Source organism: Pavona decussata, unplaced genomic scaffold, assembly GCF_977016875.1.
Source record: "Pavona decussata unplaced genomic scaffold, jaPavDecu1.1 SCAFFOLD_1, whole genome shotgun sequence".
Classification (NCBI taxonomy): Eukaryota; Metazoa; Cnidaria; class Anthozoa; order Scleractinia; family Agariciidae; genus Pavona; species Pavona decussata.
In genome coordinates, this window is record NW_028145425.1 from 1,276,968 (window position 1) to 1,298,498 (window position 21,531).

At 40.0% G+C, this 21,531-nt stretch overlaps 1 protein-coding gene across 1 annotated transcript; it reads right to left on the bottom strand.

Annotated features, from left to right (window-relative positions):
• Positions 1-185: 185 nt before the first annotated feature.
• LOC146490163 (uncharacterized) lies at positions 186-19,860 on the bottom strand. Its single transcript, XM_085102981.1, has 8 exons — positions 19,679-19,860; positions 17,200-17,445; positions 12,271-12,594; positions 2,889-3,233; positions 2,202-2,240; positions 1,981-2,028; positions 1,384-1,506; positions 186-700 (listed from the first exon to the last, which is right to left on the bottom strand). Exons 2-8 carry the CDS (start codon positions 17,357-17,359, stop codon positions 252-254), a joined length of 1,488 nt encoding a protein of 495 aa, XP_084959107.1. The 5' UTR covers positions 17,360-17,445; positions 19,679-19,860; the 3' UTR covers positions 186-251.
• Between the last annotated feature and the right edge of the window lie 1,671 nt (positions 19,861-21,531).

A 21,531-nucleotide genomic window follows, 5' to 3' on the forward strand; every position in this document is an offset into this window, starting at 1 on the left:
GATCTCTAAAAAATTCGTAGTTACCCCAATTTTCTTTTTAGATTCCAATAGCCCTTACTAAGACCTACTTTTCCCGCATAGTAATAAACTGCACAAAAACACCTCTGTATTAGTAGGCACCGTCCTTATTTTTAAGAAATCAAAGTAACTTCTAACTAATTTTTTTTAAGTTTCCCGCTTCCCGAGGGAAGGGGTGAAGGGTGAGTTTTTGGGGAGAGGGGTTAAAAATGTTGGCTCAATCAAATCTCTCTCTAAACGTTAATAATTTTGTCTCTAAATACAGATTCCAGCAATTTCTCCTCCCAGTCCTGCTTCTTAATGTGCTTCTCAAAATCCAATAATTTCGTTTTTCTCAAGGCTCCAGGCAATCGCTTTTTCTTGAAGTTGCCAATCATCACAAGAATCAGATACGAACCCCCCGTGTCTACCCGTCTCTGGTAGGCCATGTGCAGCTCTTGCCGACAGAAGTTGCTGGCCAGGTAGTTGTCAGACATAACAATCAGCACTTGGCGGCTGCCGTACACGCTGTCCGCCATGTTTTGGACGATTGGCTTTCCCAGCTCGAAGTCCCGGATGTGAATGCTGTATGGTATCGAATGTTTGTCGAGAAGAGAGATCAGATTTTCACTGACCCACGTAAAGTCTTTTGAGCTGTAACTGATAAACAGTTTGCTGCCCGTACCTTCTTCAACTGGACAGCCTGTTTTGAGAAGCAAATCACCAAATATTTAATAAACAGGGTTATCAACTACAGAAGCCTATTTCAATTTCTCCTGTGAACAGCGGCTCGACGTTAATAAATTGTCAGTTTACACTGTATTGCAACCTGCCGCTTCCAGCTTTTCGGATATCACCATCATTTGAACTCTGTTTCTTTCTTTCTCTTTTTGCACTTGTGTCTATGTTTGTTTATGTGCCTGACTTGAACATATAAAATATATTTTCTGTTAACTGGCTACCTGGCATTTTTAACTCTAAGGTTATTTCAGGCAGCCAGTACCCCTGTTATTTGTGTATTACATTGTAAATGCCTTTTTGGTGACTCTGAGGTAAATAAAGTTTGTTGATGTTGTTCAAGAAAATTATGAAAAGCCCGAAAAGAATTTTTTAGACTGTAAGAATTCACTTATTTGTGTTAAAAGCCCATGTGCATTTCTCATCAGCAGTCAGGTATCTTTGGCGTTGACCGACCGCACGAAAACCCGAACATGAACTCAGGTTAAGCGGTTAAACTGTGGTCCAGATTGCTGTCCATTGCTTAATATTGAGTCTGCAGGATTTCGTTCGCCAGACCACCCGCTGTGGAAGAGCCCTCGGATTCTATGAACGGATTGGTAAAATTGCTATCCTTTTCACTCATCGAATAAAACGTATTTAACTTACGCTTAAAGTTCCTGGATGCACACTTTTCCTTGAGGTATTGAAGACTGGCTAACATGATCACAACAAAGGCACCTCCTGCCGATAAAGCAATGACGGGCGAGATATATCTCTTTCGGCTGTCCCCTAAGGAAAATTAAGAAGTTCGTGACACATAAATTTATATTGGCAACGCCGAATTACTTTGGTTGGGGTTGATTTGCTACAATAGTTTGTTTGTGGAAGTAGCCGGTGTCCAAACTATTGCGGCTGAGATATGGACCTCCTTAAATGCTGTGGGTACGGTTTTGAGACGTTTTGGTCCGATTGGGTATGGGTGTTACAGTAAGCGCCAAAACATATCTCAACGCGTTTTTTCTCTTCATCTTAAAATGAAAAGGACATATTGCAAAACTTCGCTTTCGCCGTAATAAAGCTTAATTTGCCACTCCAAATACGCCAACGCCATTCCTCCAGGTCTGAAAACGGGTTTGACTTAAGAGGCCAGCTCTGAAAGCAGCTCTTACAAACAATGATCGAAGACCTTCTAAAGCAGGGTTATGCTGTAGACAGCTGCATTCGAGGAGGATAACCTGCTCGACTCGAGGGTTCAATATTTACCTGATTTGTTGGGTACCTCAACTGGATGTTTTGCCTTTGCTGAAAAAACTGGAAAAGATAATTTATTTAGTAACAGTGACAATGGACGAATGATTAGGAATAGAACACACTGCGAGGACGCATTCTACTGGGGTCAACCATTTCAAACCAAGAACGGAGTATCTCAGTAGACCACAGCCTTATCTTAAAGCGTCATAGTTAAAGAATGAAGAAATCAGTACCTGAAATGTTTATTTTCTCTCTTGTAATTGGAACGGTCCCTGCAGTTAAAATTAAAAGTCGAACCTTAGAAAATATTTGAATGAGAAGTTGATTTTAATGACCTCGTTAATGCAGATTTATCTTGAATTTGTACATGTTGAAAAATTGATTTGCGCTTCAAGAAACAGCTGTCTGCTTCTTGAGTATAAGTGCTTTCGTCGTGTTAGTGATTTGTTTGTTGCTTATTGCTTATTGCAAACTGAACGAGAGTCAGTGAGTGAGCCACTCTGTGTAAACCAAAAAGTCATTCAGCCATGAGTCAATCCCCAACCTACCACTGAACCAATTGTTCGACCAACCAACAACATAATCAACAAACCAACCCACCTACCAAACCTTTCAACTGGCCAATCCAGCAACTTACTGACCAACCGATTGACCAAACAACCAACTAACAGATCAATCCACCCATTAGCCAACAAACTGACCGATCAACCAATCGCCTCCCGGACCGACCGATCCACCAACCAACTAACCAACCGTGTGACTGACTGAACCACTGTCCAACCAACCAACTCACTTACCGACTGACTAACTAGACAATCAAGTGACCGACAGACCGACCAGCCGACAAACCAACTGCTAGACAGACCGTCCACCAAGTCTTCAAATATTGCCTAAAATGGAACTGAAAAATAGTTTCTTACCAATTTGCGGAGGATACACATCTAACTCAATGGACGCTGAATTTTTTTTCCATCCGTCGTAACAGTACATGTGACAGCTATACGTCCCTTCATCATCATCCGTAACGTTGTTAATGGTAAGGGTAAAAGCCCATTTGCATTTTCTGTTTGTTTCCGATAAATCTGTCGTATACTTTCCACTGGATTTCAATGGCTGTGACTTGTTGTTGAAATGCCATTCAAGGTCGCAGTCAAACTCATAATCCAATTGTGAGTCAACAAAGCACTTTAGGGTGGTGTTTGTATTGGCTGTGGCGTGATTCTTTGAAGATTTATGACCAGTAGTTGGGCTGTAATCCCGTAGGCCTGTGTTTAGAGTAATTTTAATTATTCTTTCGAATGTAGTTCAGGAAAACAGATGCTAAAGAGCCACGTAAGTGATATAATCCGATTAAAATCGTAAATTGTGATATAATTCAGCCTTGAATTTTGAAAGATTAATTTAGCTAATTTTACAATACATAGGTATGATTCATTCCGACTGCATCTCTCTTTTTTTCCCTTCTATTTGACAGGAACTCGTTCTTATGGTGAAACTGTCAGGGCCAGTTATTTAAACAAAGTTTTACTAAGGCTGTGGCTTAAGAAAATCAGTGGGCCTCCAAATCTGTTTATAAGTGTTTTATTTTAAGAGCAATTCTCCAGGAAAGTGAAGCAAAGTTGCAAATGAAAATTTTTAACCCCCCTTCATTTTTTGTGTGGAGGTAGGTTACCTAGAGGGATGAACAAAAACAGCCATATTTGGATCGGCAGGTGCGTTTTTTGCCATGGAAACCGCACTTGATCACGTCGGCCTGAGGTCTATGTTTTGAGAGAAAAATTCACTCTCAAATAGTAAAAATAAACGAGTCTGGTTCTCGAGTACATGTGGACCAATTCAAATGAAATTCATACAGATGGTAGAACCACTCTCCCAGTTTAAAAAAATTGCTGTTTGAGTATTTTGGGTTCTATAATCAAGAAGACAATGTTCGTATTACTATGTTGCCTGTCAGCCATTTTGACAAGACGGAAAAACAAGCTCAACCATATTCGTTATTTCTCCGAAAGTACTCTTTCCACATAAACCAAATTAGCAGCAGGGCTTACATAGATATTGAAGTTTATAAATGTTATAAAATCGATTTGGGGAAAATTATATTCTGGCCATGGGTGTTGAAGACATCCGAGGCAAGTTGCAAAAATTTGCAAAATTGGAAATGTTGAGGTCTCAAGTATTTGGTTCAAACAGGCTTTAGATAGAGAATATCAGCTTTAGCGGTTTTTTCATTCATCTTATCTGTTATCTACATTTGATTGATTAGGTTTTGGCCAACGAATTTGATGAAATATAAATTAAAACAAAGCCCACCTTGCAACTTTTGGGAATTTCTTCAGGATGCTTTTGTCGTATAGGATGGGTGTCTCCTCAGTTCGCTCGCTCCATTTTCTTGACCAAATCTTGCACACACTCTAGCGGAAAGGACAAATCTAACCGCCTAGCCTCGCCGAACATGTACTTTTAGACCAAAGATGATGATGCATTTACCCGAATAAAGAACAGTCGAACAGGTCAAACACAGTCGTGTGTCGATTATCGAAATAATTCATCAATACAATCCATCCAGGAAGTTAAGTAGATGAACAGTTTCTAGTCTGGGATGCAAGCCTTCTTGCTACAGTCAGCAACAGCCAACGTTTAGATATAATGGTGGCAAAATTGCAAACGGCTTAGAACGTGGTTTTGTTAAACGCCGGTAATTTATTTTTTGTCTTGTCCCGCCTCGACTAGCTTTTTGGCTATGTGCGGGACAAGCCCTTTATATAATCTAGATCTGTAAATAAATTGCTGTTGTTGTTTGTTGTTGTTATCTCTTAATAACTGACCCTTAGTGTTCAAGGCCATGAATTTTTTGTTTTTTTCAAATGAGTTCAATAACCACACAAATAGTTCAAAAATCACTCATCAGTTCAGTGACAGTAGACCTCAATTGTAAGAATAACTATAGGTAAAGTGTTTTTTATTTCATTTGGACATGTAGGAAGAGAGGAAGGGGAGGGGGGGGGGGGGGAAGGGGGTTTGGGGTCAATGAAAAATCAAAAGTTCAATAACCACACCATCAGTTCAATAAACACACACCAGTTCAGTGACAGTAGACTTCAGTTGTAAGAACAACTATAGAAGGAGTGTTTTTTTATTTTCTTGCCACAAGTAGGAGGAGAGGGGTGAAGGCCTTACGGGGGCAAGGTCCATATTTAGGGCAGGCAGAAAGTAGGAATAAACGAAATAGAATCTATATATTCACATATAATTTGTGTATCATACATTTTAAAATGGGGTTGACAGTCCTGTGCGACTTCCGCTGTTCGTCCATTGTGTTGATAAAAGACTATATAGTTTTGCTGTAACAAGAATGTCTTTAAGCGATTTTCCTTTTCTATAAGATCAAGGGAAATTCCTTTTCTCTCTGACAAGCGGTTGGTTTTGTATTAAATGCTAAATCCCTTTGGCCCATTAGAATGGTTTCAAACATGGCAGTGATGGCTGAAATTGTGTCACAAAGTGTAAAATTTTCTTGTGCGCTTTCCTTTTTTTTGTCTTGGTGCTTTCTTTGTATATCTGCGAAATGGACTGCTGAGAGGATTTTGCCCACCAGACTATCAGGATAACCTCTTGAGATCAGGCGCGTTCTAAAGTTTCTTTTTTTAATGTTCTTGTGAAACGTAACCGGCCAGAACAGTTTGTCTTTAAAATCCTAAGAGCTTCTCCTTTCACGAAGTCTTTTTAACGCCTACTGGGTGGCAACTGTTGTAAGCCGTGTACTAAAATGTTTCAGTAGGTTTGCAATGCGTGCGCACGTTAATAATCGATTCTTTCTCGAATCTCTCTCCGTTATCGACTGTTGTGTCAAACAATGTTGTTCTAAATTGTGAGACTTAAGCGGTGAACTTTATAGTTGGGTGGTAAGAATTTTGCGTGCTCAATGAAATGTTCTATTTCTCCTTTCTTTGCGTCCCACAAGGAAACTTTTTCAGTTTCACGTTAGTGATTTGTTAACGCTCCGCAATAAGATTTAATTTTCTATTGATGCCATATCAGTTGTTGGCAAAAGCTACGGCCATTTTAGTGCACATGGCAGTTCTGTGTGTTTAGAGTTCTGAGTCTTTTCCGTTAAATTGGAAGGAGTTCTCCTTAAGTATAAGGATGAGCATTCCTCTGAGAACGTTTGTAGCTATATATAGGTGGGTTTTTGTCACGAAAGTTTTCGTATGCGTTGCTTACCATAGTGATTCCTTCCTCCTGTTTGATGTTCGTGTAAAGGCTGGTGACATCCACTGAGACTAGAAAAGCGTTTCTAGGCACCCTAGTACTTTCAATGAACGTCATGAAACGTGTCGTATCTTTAAGATGTGAGTCCTGTATTTGTACTTTTGGCTGAAGTGGTTTGTCTACGAATGATGGTAGGCGTTCTGTTTGCCCACTACACCCAGATATGATAGGTCTTCCGGCTCGTGTTGGTTTGTGAATTTTTGTAAGGGTATAAAACACTGGAATTCGAGGCGGATCTGGCGTTTGGTTTAACCATTTAACAATCATTTCGCTTGGTGAAGGGCATTAATGAGGTGTTTAACTCTCCGGGATGTCTAACCATTGGTTTGTCTAGTGGCTCATTGTTATTTCTATCATCCAATTGTTTCTCGCCCTCCCTGCTTTTTTTTTTCTCTGTTCATAACGACGGTTTTTGAGCCTTTATCTGCTTTCTTGAGGATAATTCTTAATTTATGAATGGCGGTCTCAGTTTTTTCGATCTTTGTGTTGAGGGACATATACCTCCATGGCTCGACATGCTTTCTCCCGTCTTGGTTCTGATGCCAGTTTGGTGTGTTTAGTTTGCGGGAGTGGGTCGTGGTTTTGAAAACTATTATTAATAGTATTCTGAATTACAGAGGAGCCTAGGGGTGCTTACCATTTGTAGGCAAAAAACCGGTTGGTGTAACCGTTGCATAATGGTAAAGGATTTTCCGAATTCGACCGACCAACCGGATGAGATTACGCTTACCAGGTTATCCCGCTCTAGCCGGAAAAGGCCTGGAAACGGAGGATTCATGTAAATTGTAAGGAATTTTCCGCCGTTCCGTTCCGAATGGAAAAAGAGGAGTACCTCTGAAGCCACTCAACAATTTCCGGACGGAATTACCGGAATATTATCTTACCATTTGACTTCAAACCGAAATTTCCGGATTTTTTGATTTAATGATAAGCATCCTGGGTTTCGATTGGATTATGGATTACAATGGCTGGATTCCGGATTCCAGCCTCTGGACTCCGGATTCCATATGCCTGGATTCCGGATTCTAAAGTCAAAAATATGTCGGATTTCGGATTCCGGATCCATTACCTGGGGCGACATGAAAATCCAATACATGGGAAGCGTTCACACAGGCGTTTGTTAGAGATAGGCAATTGGCTTTTGGAATTAGTCATCCAACCAAAATATGTCACCCCTTGCTTATCAAAATTTATATTAATTGTAGGTAGCCAATGTTATACATGTGGCTAGAGATAGCCTTTAATTGTGAAGTAAAACTAATGCAATACTTTTTACAAAGACTCTTAGAGCTTGGGATACCTGTAGAAATAGAAAAAAAATATATATATCCAAACGCCGGCGATTTTCTAGGCAGTTGTGGACCCACGGCACAAGTCAAAATCACGAACAGCCACCCTTAAGAGAGAATGTCTGTGGAGACCGCGTGATATCAGTAAAATGTGGCACATGCTTCAAAAATTCAAAATCTTCTTATTTCGCTCAGAGATACCCTATGATAAGCCAACAAACGTGATATATTTTTTTTGTTCAAAGCTGGCTGTATTTTCAAGAAAATTCTCAAAAACTGTAACGGGCGCCGACCGTCATAAAATGGCGGAAATTAGTGCGTCGAGTAACAACACAAGAACTTCGTTCGTGTAAAGCGCAAAAGGAAGCACGGGTTTTTCAAATTGGTATATTTGTGTAAAAGACATTGGCAAATGATTCAAGTCTAAAACCAGGATTGTTTACCTAACTGGGAATGCACGGCAAGAGTTTGAAAATCACCAATATTTCATTGTTAAAAAATCTCATTTTGGAGCAGTTTTTCAATAAACGTTTTTCCCATGCGGTATAACTGAGAAGCGCTTGAAATTAAGGCTGTGATTAGTGGAAATAGTCTTCTTTTCAAAGATATAAAAATTAGTCTGGGGCTCTTGACTTCTGCACGGAAAAAATACGCTCTATGTCGAGAAAAATCACAAATTCCACTTGTCAACAAACACAAATAATCGAATTAGAGTCTGTTGTCGAAGCCAATATTCCAAGCAAATCTTACTGCTTAGCACCGTATTTGATTTGAAAGTCAACATTACAAGTTTACCTTGCAAAACTTGTAGCTGTAGATTGCTTTTCATCGCCACTCTCCCTTCAAAATTGTTATCTTCCCTTCGACCATGTTTACCAAAGCACAAGTAATCAACAACCATACGTATGACTCCTGCATGAAACATTACAGTTCCTGACAGATTCAACCATATTTGAGTCTCCACGCAGCTATAGCAAAAAGGTAACTCAATTGTACGATTAAGAACGATGATGCGATTATCTATAGTCGCAGAAGAAGAAATTTTGCAGCACGAAGACGCACACAAGAGGAATCGTCTGTAGAATGAGACGATCATCATGCTTGTCACGCAATGAGACCGAGCGCGCAGGACACCCAACAAAATTAACAACCAGATTATATTTTTTCCGCGGCAGTTTGTCTGCGTCCGACTTCAAGCTTAAAATCCCCTGGCTGACATGGTACTAAATCTGTTACCAGCTTTTTATCTTTTAGGATGGGAATTTTTGGTACAAATGTTTTACAAGCAGATGCTTTGTACATCGTGCACGTGCAGTGGACAGAATGGTACCACTGGTGTCAAATGGGCACACCATGTCCAGCTTAATAGCCCGGCCTTGCCTGACTTTATCGACGAGACTAAAACAACAAAAGAGAATCGCATTTAAAGGCAATTACAATTACTTCTTTACGATAAGAAAGTTCGCGCTTTATGTAAGCTACGCTCAAATAAATCAACCATTGATTAAAATCATCTTTTACATTATTCAGATGTACACTACCCGCGTTTAGCGAGAGCTATTTAAGGCGGGTAGTGTAACACGGGCGGGTGGTGTAAGTGTCGCCTGAAGGTTAGCCTAACAGTGGTATAAATGCCACCAATGCTTTTAGCACTCAGCTTGTAAGGCCAATGAAGAACATACTTAAAGCAAAAAGCAGATAAGAGCCCGGAAAACGAATCTTATTGCTGGCAGATGCAGCCTAGACAAAGTGACTGAATCTTTTTCATGTAAGGCTGTTTGCGATGAACTGATGTGTCAGTGACATGCTAAAAGACAAACAAATGTCCTTTAGAAGGACAACATTTTCAATGCCCTTTGTAACATCAGCTAGGCTTAGCTTGAGCTACACAGTTCCATATGGCCGATGAATCCGGATTAATTGCAATTTACAGTCACGGCATATTCCTACCCAAAGCAACGATAATTATTAGGATAACTGTGCTCCTGAAAATAAAATAAAAAAAAAAAGTTTCTAGAATAATATTAAGCACCGCAGGGTTCTAACCACGGCCGCACCCATACTCATGGTCAGAAATATTTAGAGAAGAAGGTTAGATCCTCAAATGGTTCGGATGGCCACGTTTTTTTTTTTTATGGCGGCCCCGTCTCCAATTTGGAGATGTAAAATAACCACTGTAATGAGCCCTGGATATGACCACTCTCAGTACCAGCGATTAGTCTGAAGGGCTTCTGAGGGAATATAATGAGACTACAAAATTGTGTAACTGTCAGAGTTCAGTTTATTTGAGAGGACTTAACGGAGTTCTTCACAGATTAGTAGCTACGGCTATAAAAAGTATCCATAATAATAATAATAATAATAATAATAATAATAATAATAATAATAATAATAATAATAATAATAATAATAATAATAATAATAATAATAACAATGATGATGATGATGATGATGATGATGATGATGATGATAATAATAATAATAATAAGAATAATAATAATAATAATAATAATAATAATAATAAAAGCATAAGCGTTGCATTTATAGTTGGATTTCCAGGAAAATAAGCATGTTGGTTTCATTTACGGAAAAAAATTTAAGTTCGTGATAAACATTATAATTAAATTATCGCACACCAAAAACAGGCTGGTTATTAAAAATGCGAGCTTCTTGTTGCAAGTATATGTTAATTTTTTTCCGACTTACGGCTTTTCGCTCAGTTTGAAAATAAGACACAACTTTTAAATTTCATATTGACCTTCCCCTAACATGAATTAGCAAAACTACGTTGCCTTACGGGAAAATTTGTACCTGTTGGCTCTGGTACGTCTTAGATAGTCTCCGAAAGCGCCCTGTTAATACCGCGGTCCGCCTTGCGCGATTTCCCTTTGGCGTAGCTTGATAAGGTATCGTTGGGAACCTCTCCACCACCAAATGCCCAAAGAGGAGGGATGAACTGGACAGATGGTCATGCCCGAAATGTCACAAGGTGCAGTGAAAATTGAAGCCCGTGCAAAAATTAAGTTGACCTCCGACTCAACATCACTTACGCCGTCAGACTGTATGTGTGCTGAGATGCTTTTTCCACATGAAAGCAACGGGAGGATAAGGGCACTTTTTTTCTTTTGCTCGTCTTCGTTTATCTTGGGAGCACTGTCCCCCAGCTAACCTCTGAAAAGAGCAATTGATATCCATTTCATGTGTTATCCGGAAGGACAACGTGGCTGCGCGATCATCTGTTTGTTTAAAAATTTTGAATGATGCGATGGTCATTATATCATTAGGATTGGTTCACCTTATTAAATTTGGTTTTCTTTAGTGTTGAACGCTACCGCTTTTCCCTTCCCATTATTTTATTACTACTTTCCTTCTTCAAATTTTTACATTTGTTTATTTCCTTCATTTCTTCCTTTGTTTGCTTACAAGTTCGTTTTCTTTCTTCCTTTTTTTCTTTCTAATGTTCGGGCTGCTTGTCTGTCGGTCGGTGGTTCTTTCTTCCTTAACCTATCTCGTTCTTTTTGGCGTTTTTTCCATTTGTTTTAAGAATTTTAGATCGCAGAGTGTCTTTTTTAACAAACCAAAATTATTTCCTTATCCGCAAAACTTGTGTAACACCTGAAGGAATATTGGTAACCAAGCCTTCCTTGTAAGGAGTGTGATATGTCATCGCGTGACATACAAATGATATGCATGGATTGAAGAAGTCAAAACGACAGTGTCGCTCAGTAATCAAAAATCTCGCTCAGTGGTCATTTTTTACGATGAAACAAGCTCAGTTGTACGTTAGAGAAAGATAGCAGATATGGTGTATTTGAAACTGCGAAGAATAGCGCCGATGTTTGTACAAGAGCCACCCAGGTATCGTTTTAGATAGTTGTTGATTTCGTAAACTCGCTGTCAGAGGGAAGATGGTAATTTTGAAGAGAAAGTAGGAATGAAAACCAATCTACAGCCACTGTTTTAGCAAGGTGAACTTGTAATGTTGACCTTCTAATCAAATAGGTGCTAAGCACTAAGATTTGCTTGGAATATTGGCTTCGATAACAGAGACTAATTCGATTATTTGTGTTTGTTGACAAGTGGAGTTTGTGATTTTCTCGACATAGAGGATGGTTTTTTCGTGCAGAAGTTAAGAGCCCCAGGCTAATTTTTATATCTTTGAAAAGAAGACTATTTCCACTAATCACAACCTTAATCTCAAGCGCTTCTGAGTTATACCGCATGGGAAAATTGTTTATTGAAAAACTGCTCCAAAATGAGATTTTTAAACAATGAAATATTGGTGATTTTCAAACTCGTGCTGTGCATTCCCAGTTAAGTAAACAATCCTGGTTTTAGACTTGAATCATTTGCCAGTGACTCTTACACAAATATACCAATTTGAAAAAACTCTGCTTTCTTTTGCGCTTTACACGAGCGAAGTTCTTGTGTTGTTACTCGACGCACTAATTTCCGCCATTTTATGACGGTCGGCGCCCGTTACAGTTATTGGTAATTTTCTGGAAAACAAAAGCAGAGCTGAACATAAGAAATACACCAAGTTTATTAACTCATCACAGAGTATGTCTGAGCAAAATATGAGGGTAGTCAATTTTTGAACCCTGTGCCACCACTCACTCGGTCATGAAAAAAAGGCGCTCTTAAATTCCAAAAACTTGATACAGCGGGACGAAAAAAAACCATATTCCTTCTAACGAGACAAATTACTTGCGGGTTCTATTAGGAAACAAACCAAATCACTTACAGTTATATTTCACCTGAATCTTAGAGGACTGTTCAGTACTCGACCAGCCAGGAATGCTATTTTTTGCAACGCAGGTATAAGATCCCTCATATCTTTCACCGCCAGCCGGAAAATGAAGAATGTATTCTGAAGGCTTCTGATCATTTTCAAACAGCATCTTTGTGTGGTAAAAGCCTTCAGATCCATTGATGATGGGTTTGTTATCCTTGTACCATGCTACACTAGGATTAGGCCATCCCTTGAAATGGCATTCCAAATAATTCTCTTTGCCATTTTTCGTTATGCCCCATGGGGAATTTGTTGAGTAAGTTAACTGTAGTGCGCCTAAGAGAAGAACAAGATTAAGGCACATTTTTTAACTTGAAGGAAGTCCCTATCAGTCACTAAACTTTACTGTGCAGTATAACCCGGGGTATCCAATCGATGGAAACCGATGATCGGAAATTCAATCGATCAATCGATATCAATTGATAAATCAGTGAATCCAAGAGCCGATGGACCATGTCGTGACCTGCGCAGGCCTTGGTTAATCATTGCAGATGACGTTACGGCCTGTAGAGGGATGCTGGCGTAGTTGTTAGCGCGACTTGGGAGTCAGATCTGAAGGTTTGTACTCGAGGCCTAGCCTCAGGGGTAATATTATTTTCTTAGAAAAGAAACTGTTCCACATTGTCTCTCTTCGCCAGCTGCATAAATGGAGACCAGCGACATACCGCTGGGGGTAGCACTAGCATCCCATCAAGGTAGGGAAGGGGGAGTAAACACTACTCCTAGTTTAGAACAGAAACCAGTTTTTCGCGTTTTAACTGTGGGAAATGTGCATTCAACTTAACCATTGTTGCTGTTCATCCTGGTCTTACTACTCTACCCGTAGTCTGGTCCCTGACACCTCGCTTGGGCTTTCCTCTGGCACCTATCGTATCTGGTCTGGTACATTTTACATCACATGCTACTTAATGCCCTGGATTTCCACCTGCCGGGCATACTTATTAACATGAACTCGGTTGTTCAAAAGCTTATTGATGTTAATGCACGATTAAAAGTTAACCGAGGTTTTCATCTCAATGCTTGGTTCATTTATTATCCAATGATATTGAATCTGAAGACGATGAAACGCTTAGACAAAATTGGACGGATAAGTAATTTTGAAAATAACTTAATTTATCTTTATTTTTTTCTGAAGCATCTCCGCGGGCCGGAATCTCAAATCCTCGAATCTGATTGGCTAATCGCGCGCTCGTAACCGGTCCAGCTTTTTACGATACGGACCACTATACGGACCACGGTCCGGATTTTTATCCGCGCTATTCGCGGCAAATTCAAATTGTGGCGAAAGTTTACAAACAAAGGCAACAGTTACACGTAACCAACTTCCCGTGGAAATATGTAAGGAAAATATAAATTCTGAAGAAAATGGATTCAGACGAGAGTGTACACAGCGAAGGTGAATTTTACTACCCAGAAGAAGAAACCCCCAACGAAACGACGGCATTAAAATATGAAGAAGTTGAACAAGACAGGCAATTAAGCAAAATTCAAGATTTTATTCACTCACTTCGCCCTGATAACACTAAAAAAAAGACAACTTACGATCTGAACATTTGGCGAAGATACTGTTCCTCAGTTGGAGAGACAAGAACCTTGGAAAACATTCCTCCTAACGAGCTCAACATTCTGCTGTGCAGATTTGTCATGGACGTCCGTAAAAAAGATGGCGGAGTGTACGAGCCAGGTACACTTGCATCGCTCCAGAGAAGTATTCAGCGCTGCTTGAAAGATAACAACTTTAACACAAATATTCTCAAAGATCAAGAGTTTGCAAAGTCAAGGGAGGTCCTAACAGCTCGCAAGCGAGACTTAGTAGTGAACAACGCGAAGGGAAATCGTCCACAGGCTGCCCGAGAGCTAACTAAAGGTGAAGAAGACCTCTTGTTTCAAACAGGTCAGTTTGGAGAAGACGACCCCGAAGTTCTCCAGCGCACAGTTTGGTGGGCACTGTCTTTACATTTCGGATTTAGAGCACGAGATGAGAGTAGGAGACTTCAGTGGGGAGATATTGCAATAGAAAATGATCCTGTCACTGGAAAGCAGGTCCTGGTGTGGAAAGCAGAACGAGGATCGAAAACAAGGCAAGGAGACGGCCATTGCAGAGCTTTTAATCCAAAAGCCTATGCCACCGGAAACGGGCACTGTCCAGTTCATTTGTATCTAAAGTTCGCCAGCCATCGTCCTGAAGAAATGATGAGACCCGAGGCGCCTTTCTTCCTGGCAATAAACCACAAAAGAAAGCCTGCAAATCCGGTGTGGTACAGTCGAGCTCCTCTCGGAAAAAACAAGATCGGAGAATTTTTGACGAAGGCTGCGAAGAATGCAGGACTGCCTGGAAATGTAACCGACCATTCTGTACGCAAAACCTGCATTTCAAGGCTGATGAATGCAGAAATTCCTGTTAATTATGTAGCTCAGCTGAGTGGACATAAGAATTTAAAAAGCTTAGATTCCTACAAAACTGCTTCCGACGACCACCAGCGCAAAATGTCCTTGCTACTGAGCAGCGAAACGAAATCTCCCATCTCTTCAAACGATGCACTGCTTAATCAAGCAGTCAAAGCCTCGCAGCACCCATTCAAGCCGAGAGAAGACAAGCAAGCTTCTTCAGGCGAGGATCCCTTCACTGGTTTTTTTGCTGGTTCGAACATCAGTAAAATTGAAGGCTGCACGTTCAATTTCTCTTTCAATACAGCGCCTTGCAGCAGTGGTGAAAGCTCGGCTCGGTCAAAGCCACGAAAACGCCACATTATCATCTCAGATGACTCAGACTCAGATTAACTTGAACTTGCTTTTGGAAAGTTAGTTTTCACAAATCCAGGGACGTTTTAAACATGTATGGAGCCGTTAAGAAAAGTAAACTTCGCCGTGTTTGAGTCTTCATTCACAATTTTTCTCATTCGATCGATATTTTTAGACCTTTTGGACATGCGAGTCATCATTTGCAGCGTGTCAACATTCATCCACTTTTGACGTTTGACAGATGATTGTCATTTCAATGACTCTTAAATGGTTTTCTCTTTTTTTTACATGATGACTTGCCAGTGAAAATAAAATTGAACTTCCTATAAACGTGCCACTTAAATTGATGCCCTATTTACATTTGTTTCATAGGATTTTGTTTCCACTTTACTCCTCCAGCCTTAAACTTACACTCTTACACACTTCCCAGCGAAAAAAAGCAAGCAAACAGAAAAAAAAAAATAAGTTATTTACCGGTCCGTATGGGAAAAAACTGTGCCCTTGGTCTTGAGTACTCAAGACCTCGGGCACAGTTTTTTCCCATACGGACCTCCCGCCCGGTAAATAACATATATAATATTTTGAGTGGGATCAAAGTTCAAACTAGCTTAATCGTATTATGGAAGGTGTTCGTCATCGTGGTTTGAACTGATAGCTGAGTTTAATCTTTGGTTTTACAATTGGATCACATAGATGTGGATCGCGACGTTCGACCGCTACACTGCTGCATGATCTTCATCAGGCGATGGTGTCGACTGATTGCGTTACATACAAATAGCACCTTGGTTTGTGTAGAATGGTGCATGTTGATCAGGACTCTCTTAGGTTGTTAGTGATTGGGGGATTTCGATTCTTGTCGTTCAGACTAGAAATTTTTCCCTCGGTATTGTCAAGTGCCTGTACGATCGATCGAAATACCTCATAACTAAACCATCAGTTATCTCTCAAGAAAAGAAACGCCTCTCGTCAGTTCTTGTTTCTAACGCGCGGTTATCCGTTTTCGTTTGCGAAAAACATTACGAAAAAAAAATGGAAAGGAAACAAACAGCCACAAAAGAACCTGCGCCTGAAATTTAATATACTGCGGTGCTACCATACATCAAAGGGTTATCACAGGCTCTTCGCCGTTGCTTACAACATCAGGGCATATGGACAGTTTTCAGATCTGACACAACACTTAGATCACACCTGGTGCGACCTAAGGACACTGTCGATCCTGCAAAACAAGACGAACTAATCTCCAAGATTACCTACGAGTGTCACGGTGGCAAGGTCTGTATTGGAGAAGCGAGAAGATCTATGCATGAACGGACACGATAGAGACATACGGCTTGCTCGAACCCAATCCTCCGCCGTTTCAGAACCCAGCAATGCGACGGGTCACTATCCGCTCTGAGATGAGGTTAAGTTTATTGACCGAGACCCACATTGGTACACTCGTAGGATTAAAGAGGCTATTCATATAAGACTTCACCCTGACAACATCGACAGGGATAATGAAATTGAAATTCCAGAACCGAGGATGCCGGCGATCAAACGACACACCGATCGGTACCAAGGCGGACCGCCAAGGGAACAATTTCTAGTCTGAACGACAAGGGTTGAAATCCTCCAATCAACAACAGCCTAAGAGAGGATCACCAGCACCAATCAACACCAACCAAGGTGCTATTCATACTGTTACGCAATCAGTCGACTCCATCGCCTTGTGAAGACCAGCAGTATAGCGGTCGAAACGTAACGATCCACATCTATGTGACTCAATCCTGAGAAAAAACGACTAAACTCAGCTATCATAGTTTAATCGTGTTTCGAAAAACCGGCCACAAAGTCAACGAGTGCAGTAAAACGAAACTCGGCATGCATCCCTTCGGTTTTGGAAGTTTTGAAAATTTTATCGAAACATTGTGGTAACAAACGGCTAAGGAAGATTTCCTCGCCACCCCTGTTATTAATTATACATTTCATTGCGTATTGGGTGAACTCAAACACTATTCATGATTGCTGTTTTTATCGGTTTATGACATGTAATATGAAAGTGGTAGAACGCATAATTAATGTACGGGCTTCTTGAAAATCTTATCTCTTTCATTTTTATTATTATTTTCTTTAACAGCAAATAAAAGAGGAGATACTTACGTGCCAAGTATATACGAGTTGTTGAATTCCCCTGCTGTAAGACCAGGCCGGCGTTTGAGGTTAGCTTTTCATTCACTTGTTTCCATGTCTTTCCTAGTGTTGTCCCTCCATTTCTGATCGAGCAGTTGAGAGTTATGTTGGAGTCTGGGTTAACTGTCATCTTCTTGGTGTAGAGACAGTCACCTGACGGGGAGCAAGGTGCAGCTCTTACTATTTCACACCCCAGGCTTCTTGCAGATGAGACATCTGTGAGGACGAAAGAATAAAAAGAGCTAAAATTGTGCTGTAAGAAATTGTGTTTTCGCAGAAGGAAGCCGACCAGAATGTAAACCACCTGAAGTTCCTGTGAAAAAATTGTAGCTTTATGACACACCTGACTCACATATTTAAGTTTATTTATGAATAAAATAAAAGGAAAGAAAATAACTGAATTGAATTTGCAAGTATTTGTCGTAAACACAACTTGGCTTCCTGGTTATGTTGAAATCTTTAACAAAACAGTGCAGACTCTTTAAAAGTACTCTACAAATTGTAGCATATGCCCATAACACTAACATGTCAATATTTTCATTGAAACGGAAAGGACTGAAGGAGACAAATTATGAGACCTCAGTTTCAAAGTAAAAATTTGTTGGAAGCAAGTAAACGATCGGCGAAAATCCTGATAGTGTGATCGTGTGCGTACACGATGGTAGGAACCGTTGTTTTAAAGTTCGATTAGCTTCACACGTGCAATTTAGTGCACGGTGGCTGTCCAAATTGCATAAAAGATTCCTGTGCCTACTGAACTTAAACCACAACATACGAATGATTTGCTAGGGCAGAAGTACCTAAACGCTAGAAAATTTATAAACTGCCACTGTTGTTCTGATGAATACTTAATGCAAGGGACAATGAGTCGCTCATTTGCCATACCTTTGAGAATCAGACTTGACAAAGAACAAAGCAAAAAGAATTTCATTACGCCGAGTTTGAAGTATTTTTCCAGGTGATCTGCCTTGACGCCTGTGCTCGCGATTTCATGTTGATCATTCGTGATCCCATCGAACGTCCTTGATATTTGTTAACCACCATTTCATGTATTTTTAATAAGCCCTCCTACGTCACATTTTGTAATTGCAATTCATCCAATCATACGAAGTAATTCTTGATCCGACGACAGATGCTGCCAATGCGGTTTTCATTTGGCAAACGTTATTAATGGTTTCAATGGATCCCTAAACGAGGCCCAGAAGCACAATTCACGCTTTCAAAATTCATATGACTTGTTCTTTAATTTCAATTTGTGGTCAAATTGATTGTTTTGCTTTATATATAACAGGCAAGGGGGAAGTCTGTAACATAATTGAAGCCACGGAACTGAATATCAAGGATGGCAACAAACAAACTTACTGAATTGTCGAATAACAAATTTAAAACGATCAACCAATGCAACGAATTGAATGAACAAATAAGTAATGAAACGTTTATTAGTCCGTCATAGTAAAACGGAAAAATAAAAATTAAATAATAATAAAAATAGAAAAGGAAAACGAAATTTATTCCCAAGGGGCATAAATGATTTTATGCTATGCAACTTGCTTTAGTGGTTAATGTGCTTCAAGGAAAGATTTTTCCTTCGTGCGCTGCCCCCTCTGTCAGACCTTTGCTGGAAATAGATTGGGGTTCTTAGATTTCATGTAATTCAGTCTTGGTAATGTACATTTTCAGCAAAGCTAACGAGAAGCATAAGGATATATTTTGTATAAAAATCTCGAGAAAAACCGGCCAGAGAAGAAGCACTAATAGACCGAACATTTCGTTAACTATCGTTCCTAACATTGATTCCTGCTATACAGTTAAGCTATCATGCCAAGGTTGCCCTATATTCGGTAAAAATTTGTCAGAGCGAATCCAGCTCTCTGACGAAGGACTAACGGTTCGAAACGGGAGCGGTGGCCAATTTACCTCCAGTTATCAACTCTGTTTATAAAACCAATTTCATATCCCTTCAGTGCAAGTTGCAGCTGATTGAACTTTCCATCGCTGTTTTGTTGGCAGACAAAAGTCTATTTTAACTTAATTGATCATTGCGGCAGTCACTTGTTATTGGTAAAATTGCCTGCTTCGACGTGGTGAACCCTCAGGGACGAAATTTGGCCGACACTCGGCAGTGGTGAATGAAAGAAAAATCGTCGAGTTTATTAAAATTTCATGAGAAGCACCTTCAATAATAAAGGAGCTTATTGTTCAAATGTGCTTTCTGCCTGGGGCGATTTACTGAAGCCGCAATTTGACCAACACAACAATCGATTGTACGTGCGAAATTATTTACTTTATAGCCACTAGAGAGGTCGTAGAAATTTAATTCGTCCCCTAAAATTTAATATACAACCACGCAAATCACCAAAGTCACAAATTTGCAAAAATATATAACAGTTGCCGAACTAACTCATACCGTGCGTTATTATAACAGGTTACAACAGCTGTTGAAACTTACCGGCCGAACACTCCTCTGTAGAGGCCTCTTTCGCGCTCGAGCGGAGACAACCAAGGGACTGGAGAGAGTGAAATAACGAGGAGCGCGGGGGACGATGGGAGTCCTCCGCGCCCCCTTTAATTTCTCTTCCCTTTTTCTTTCTTCTTTCTATAAAGGAGCCTCGACCTAAGAGAGAGGGCCGAACGTATAAAGTTAAAAATGGAAAAGATGTACATAAAAATAAGAGTTAACGAACTAATATATTTTTTGTGGGCGAAAAAATTAATTAAAGGGACCGACGAAAATTGACGCGGTAAAATGATGTTTTTATTAAGAAATTAAGAACCTTTCTTTATCATTTAAATTATTATTTTGACGCACGTAAAAATTATCTTTTTAAAAATCCATATCTGTAATGGGGAGCTGTTTAGTTATCACTGACAGGACTTCATGCAGATGGCGTTCCCAGTGATTTCCATAGAAAGGGAACTTTTCAGATCAAGCTTTCTTCCTTGATTGAATATAAAATTAATCTGCCACCAACAACAAAAAAACAAAACAACACTTTATTAAAAATAGACAGTTACAAGGTGTTTATATACCTACCCGCAAACAGCTGAAGCTAGTCGAGGCGGGTACATAGGATTGTCTATACTAACCTAAATACAAATACATTTGGTGTTTACAACTGACTTGACTAAAATAAAAGTTAAATAAGTAGTAAACAAACAAGTGACGCAAAAAAAAAAAAGGGATTCGCTAGCTGATAGGAATGAAAGGATTGTTACATATTTACAAGCTTTTCATTATTTCAAGAATTGAAGAGGGTATAAGGTTCATCCCTGATTACTTGCGAAAAAAGCTTATAAACGCGGTTTGCTGAGTATTAATTAAATACTCATTCTGTATGCAGACCACAACACCAATCCTAATTGGAAACTGACTAAGCGAGCTCTAGAATCCCTCGCATACATTAAGTTCTCAGCTGTCGTCTTACCATTTCATTTCTGATCTAGACTATCTCCCAATCAATTTGAAAATTCAATATTCCCCGGAAATTTGAACTTTTGGGACCGAAAATACTTTACTCTGTAAGAGATCCAAGATCTCTTTGCAAGGATTCATGTTTTGTAAACTGATTTATTGACGAGACATTCAAGAGCTATTTTGAAGACGTTCTAAGCGACCATTTTGTTCACAAAGGCGAAAGCCTGATCTTGAAAAACTCCTAACTACCAAAAACCAGGAAAAATCATATCCACATGTGAATTCCGCTTGGCCGATCAAATTCCCCTCTCCCCGTGCACGGTACAAGGTGAAATACCTGGGGTATTCCCGGGGAGGGGGGGGGGGGGGGTATTGAAGGTTCGAACTTGTCGGTGCATTATTTATGTGAGCCGAATTGTAGAGCTAGCGCAAGCGCGCGGGAAATTTGCCTCCTACGAGGACAAGAAACGCGCGTGGGCAATTTTCGCGTGTTCCGCTCGCTTATGTATCACTACTCCTGGCTCCACGATGAAGAGAAAGTGCTGTCTTTTTTACGACTCCAAATGGTTGGAATTTCTAGTATTCTCGCATAAGGACGATAAACCGTAGGTCCCATCTCTCAACACCTGTTCCTTATAATCTGTCGGACGTTAAAGAAATCACACTCGAAAAGAAAAGGGTAAGGAACGTAGTTCCTGGTGAGGTTGTCTATCTCTCTCATCTCTCTGTCACATTCGTGTGTGGGTTGGGCAGGTGGATGAGATCAATTAATGCAATACTGGTATATGGACTGCTGGCGGCTGTCAGTTGCTCTTTAACATGTTCACGTCCCATCTCACCCCACAAAAGAATTGCATGTAAAGCGCCACGAGACTATGTGAATGTGC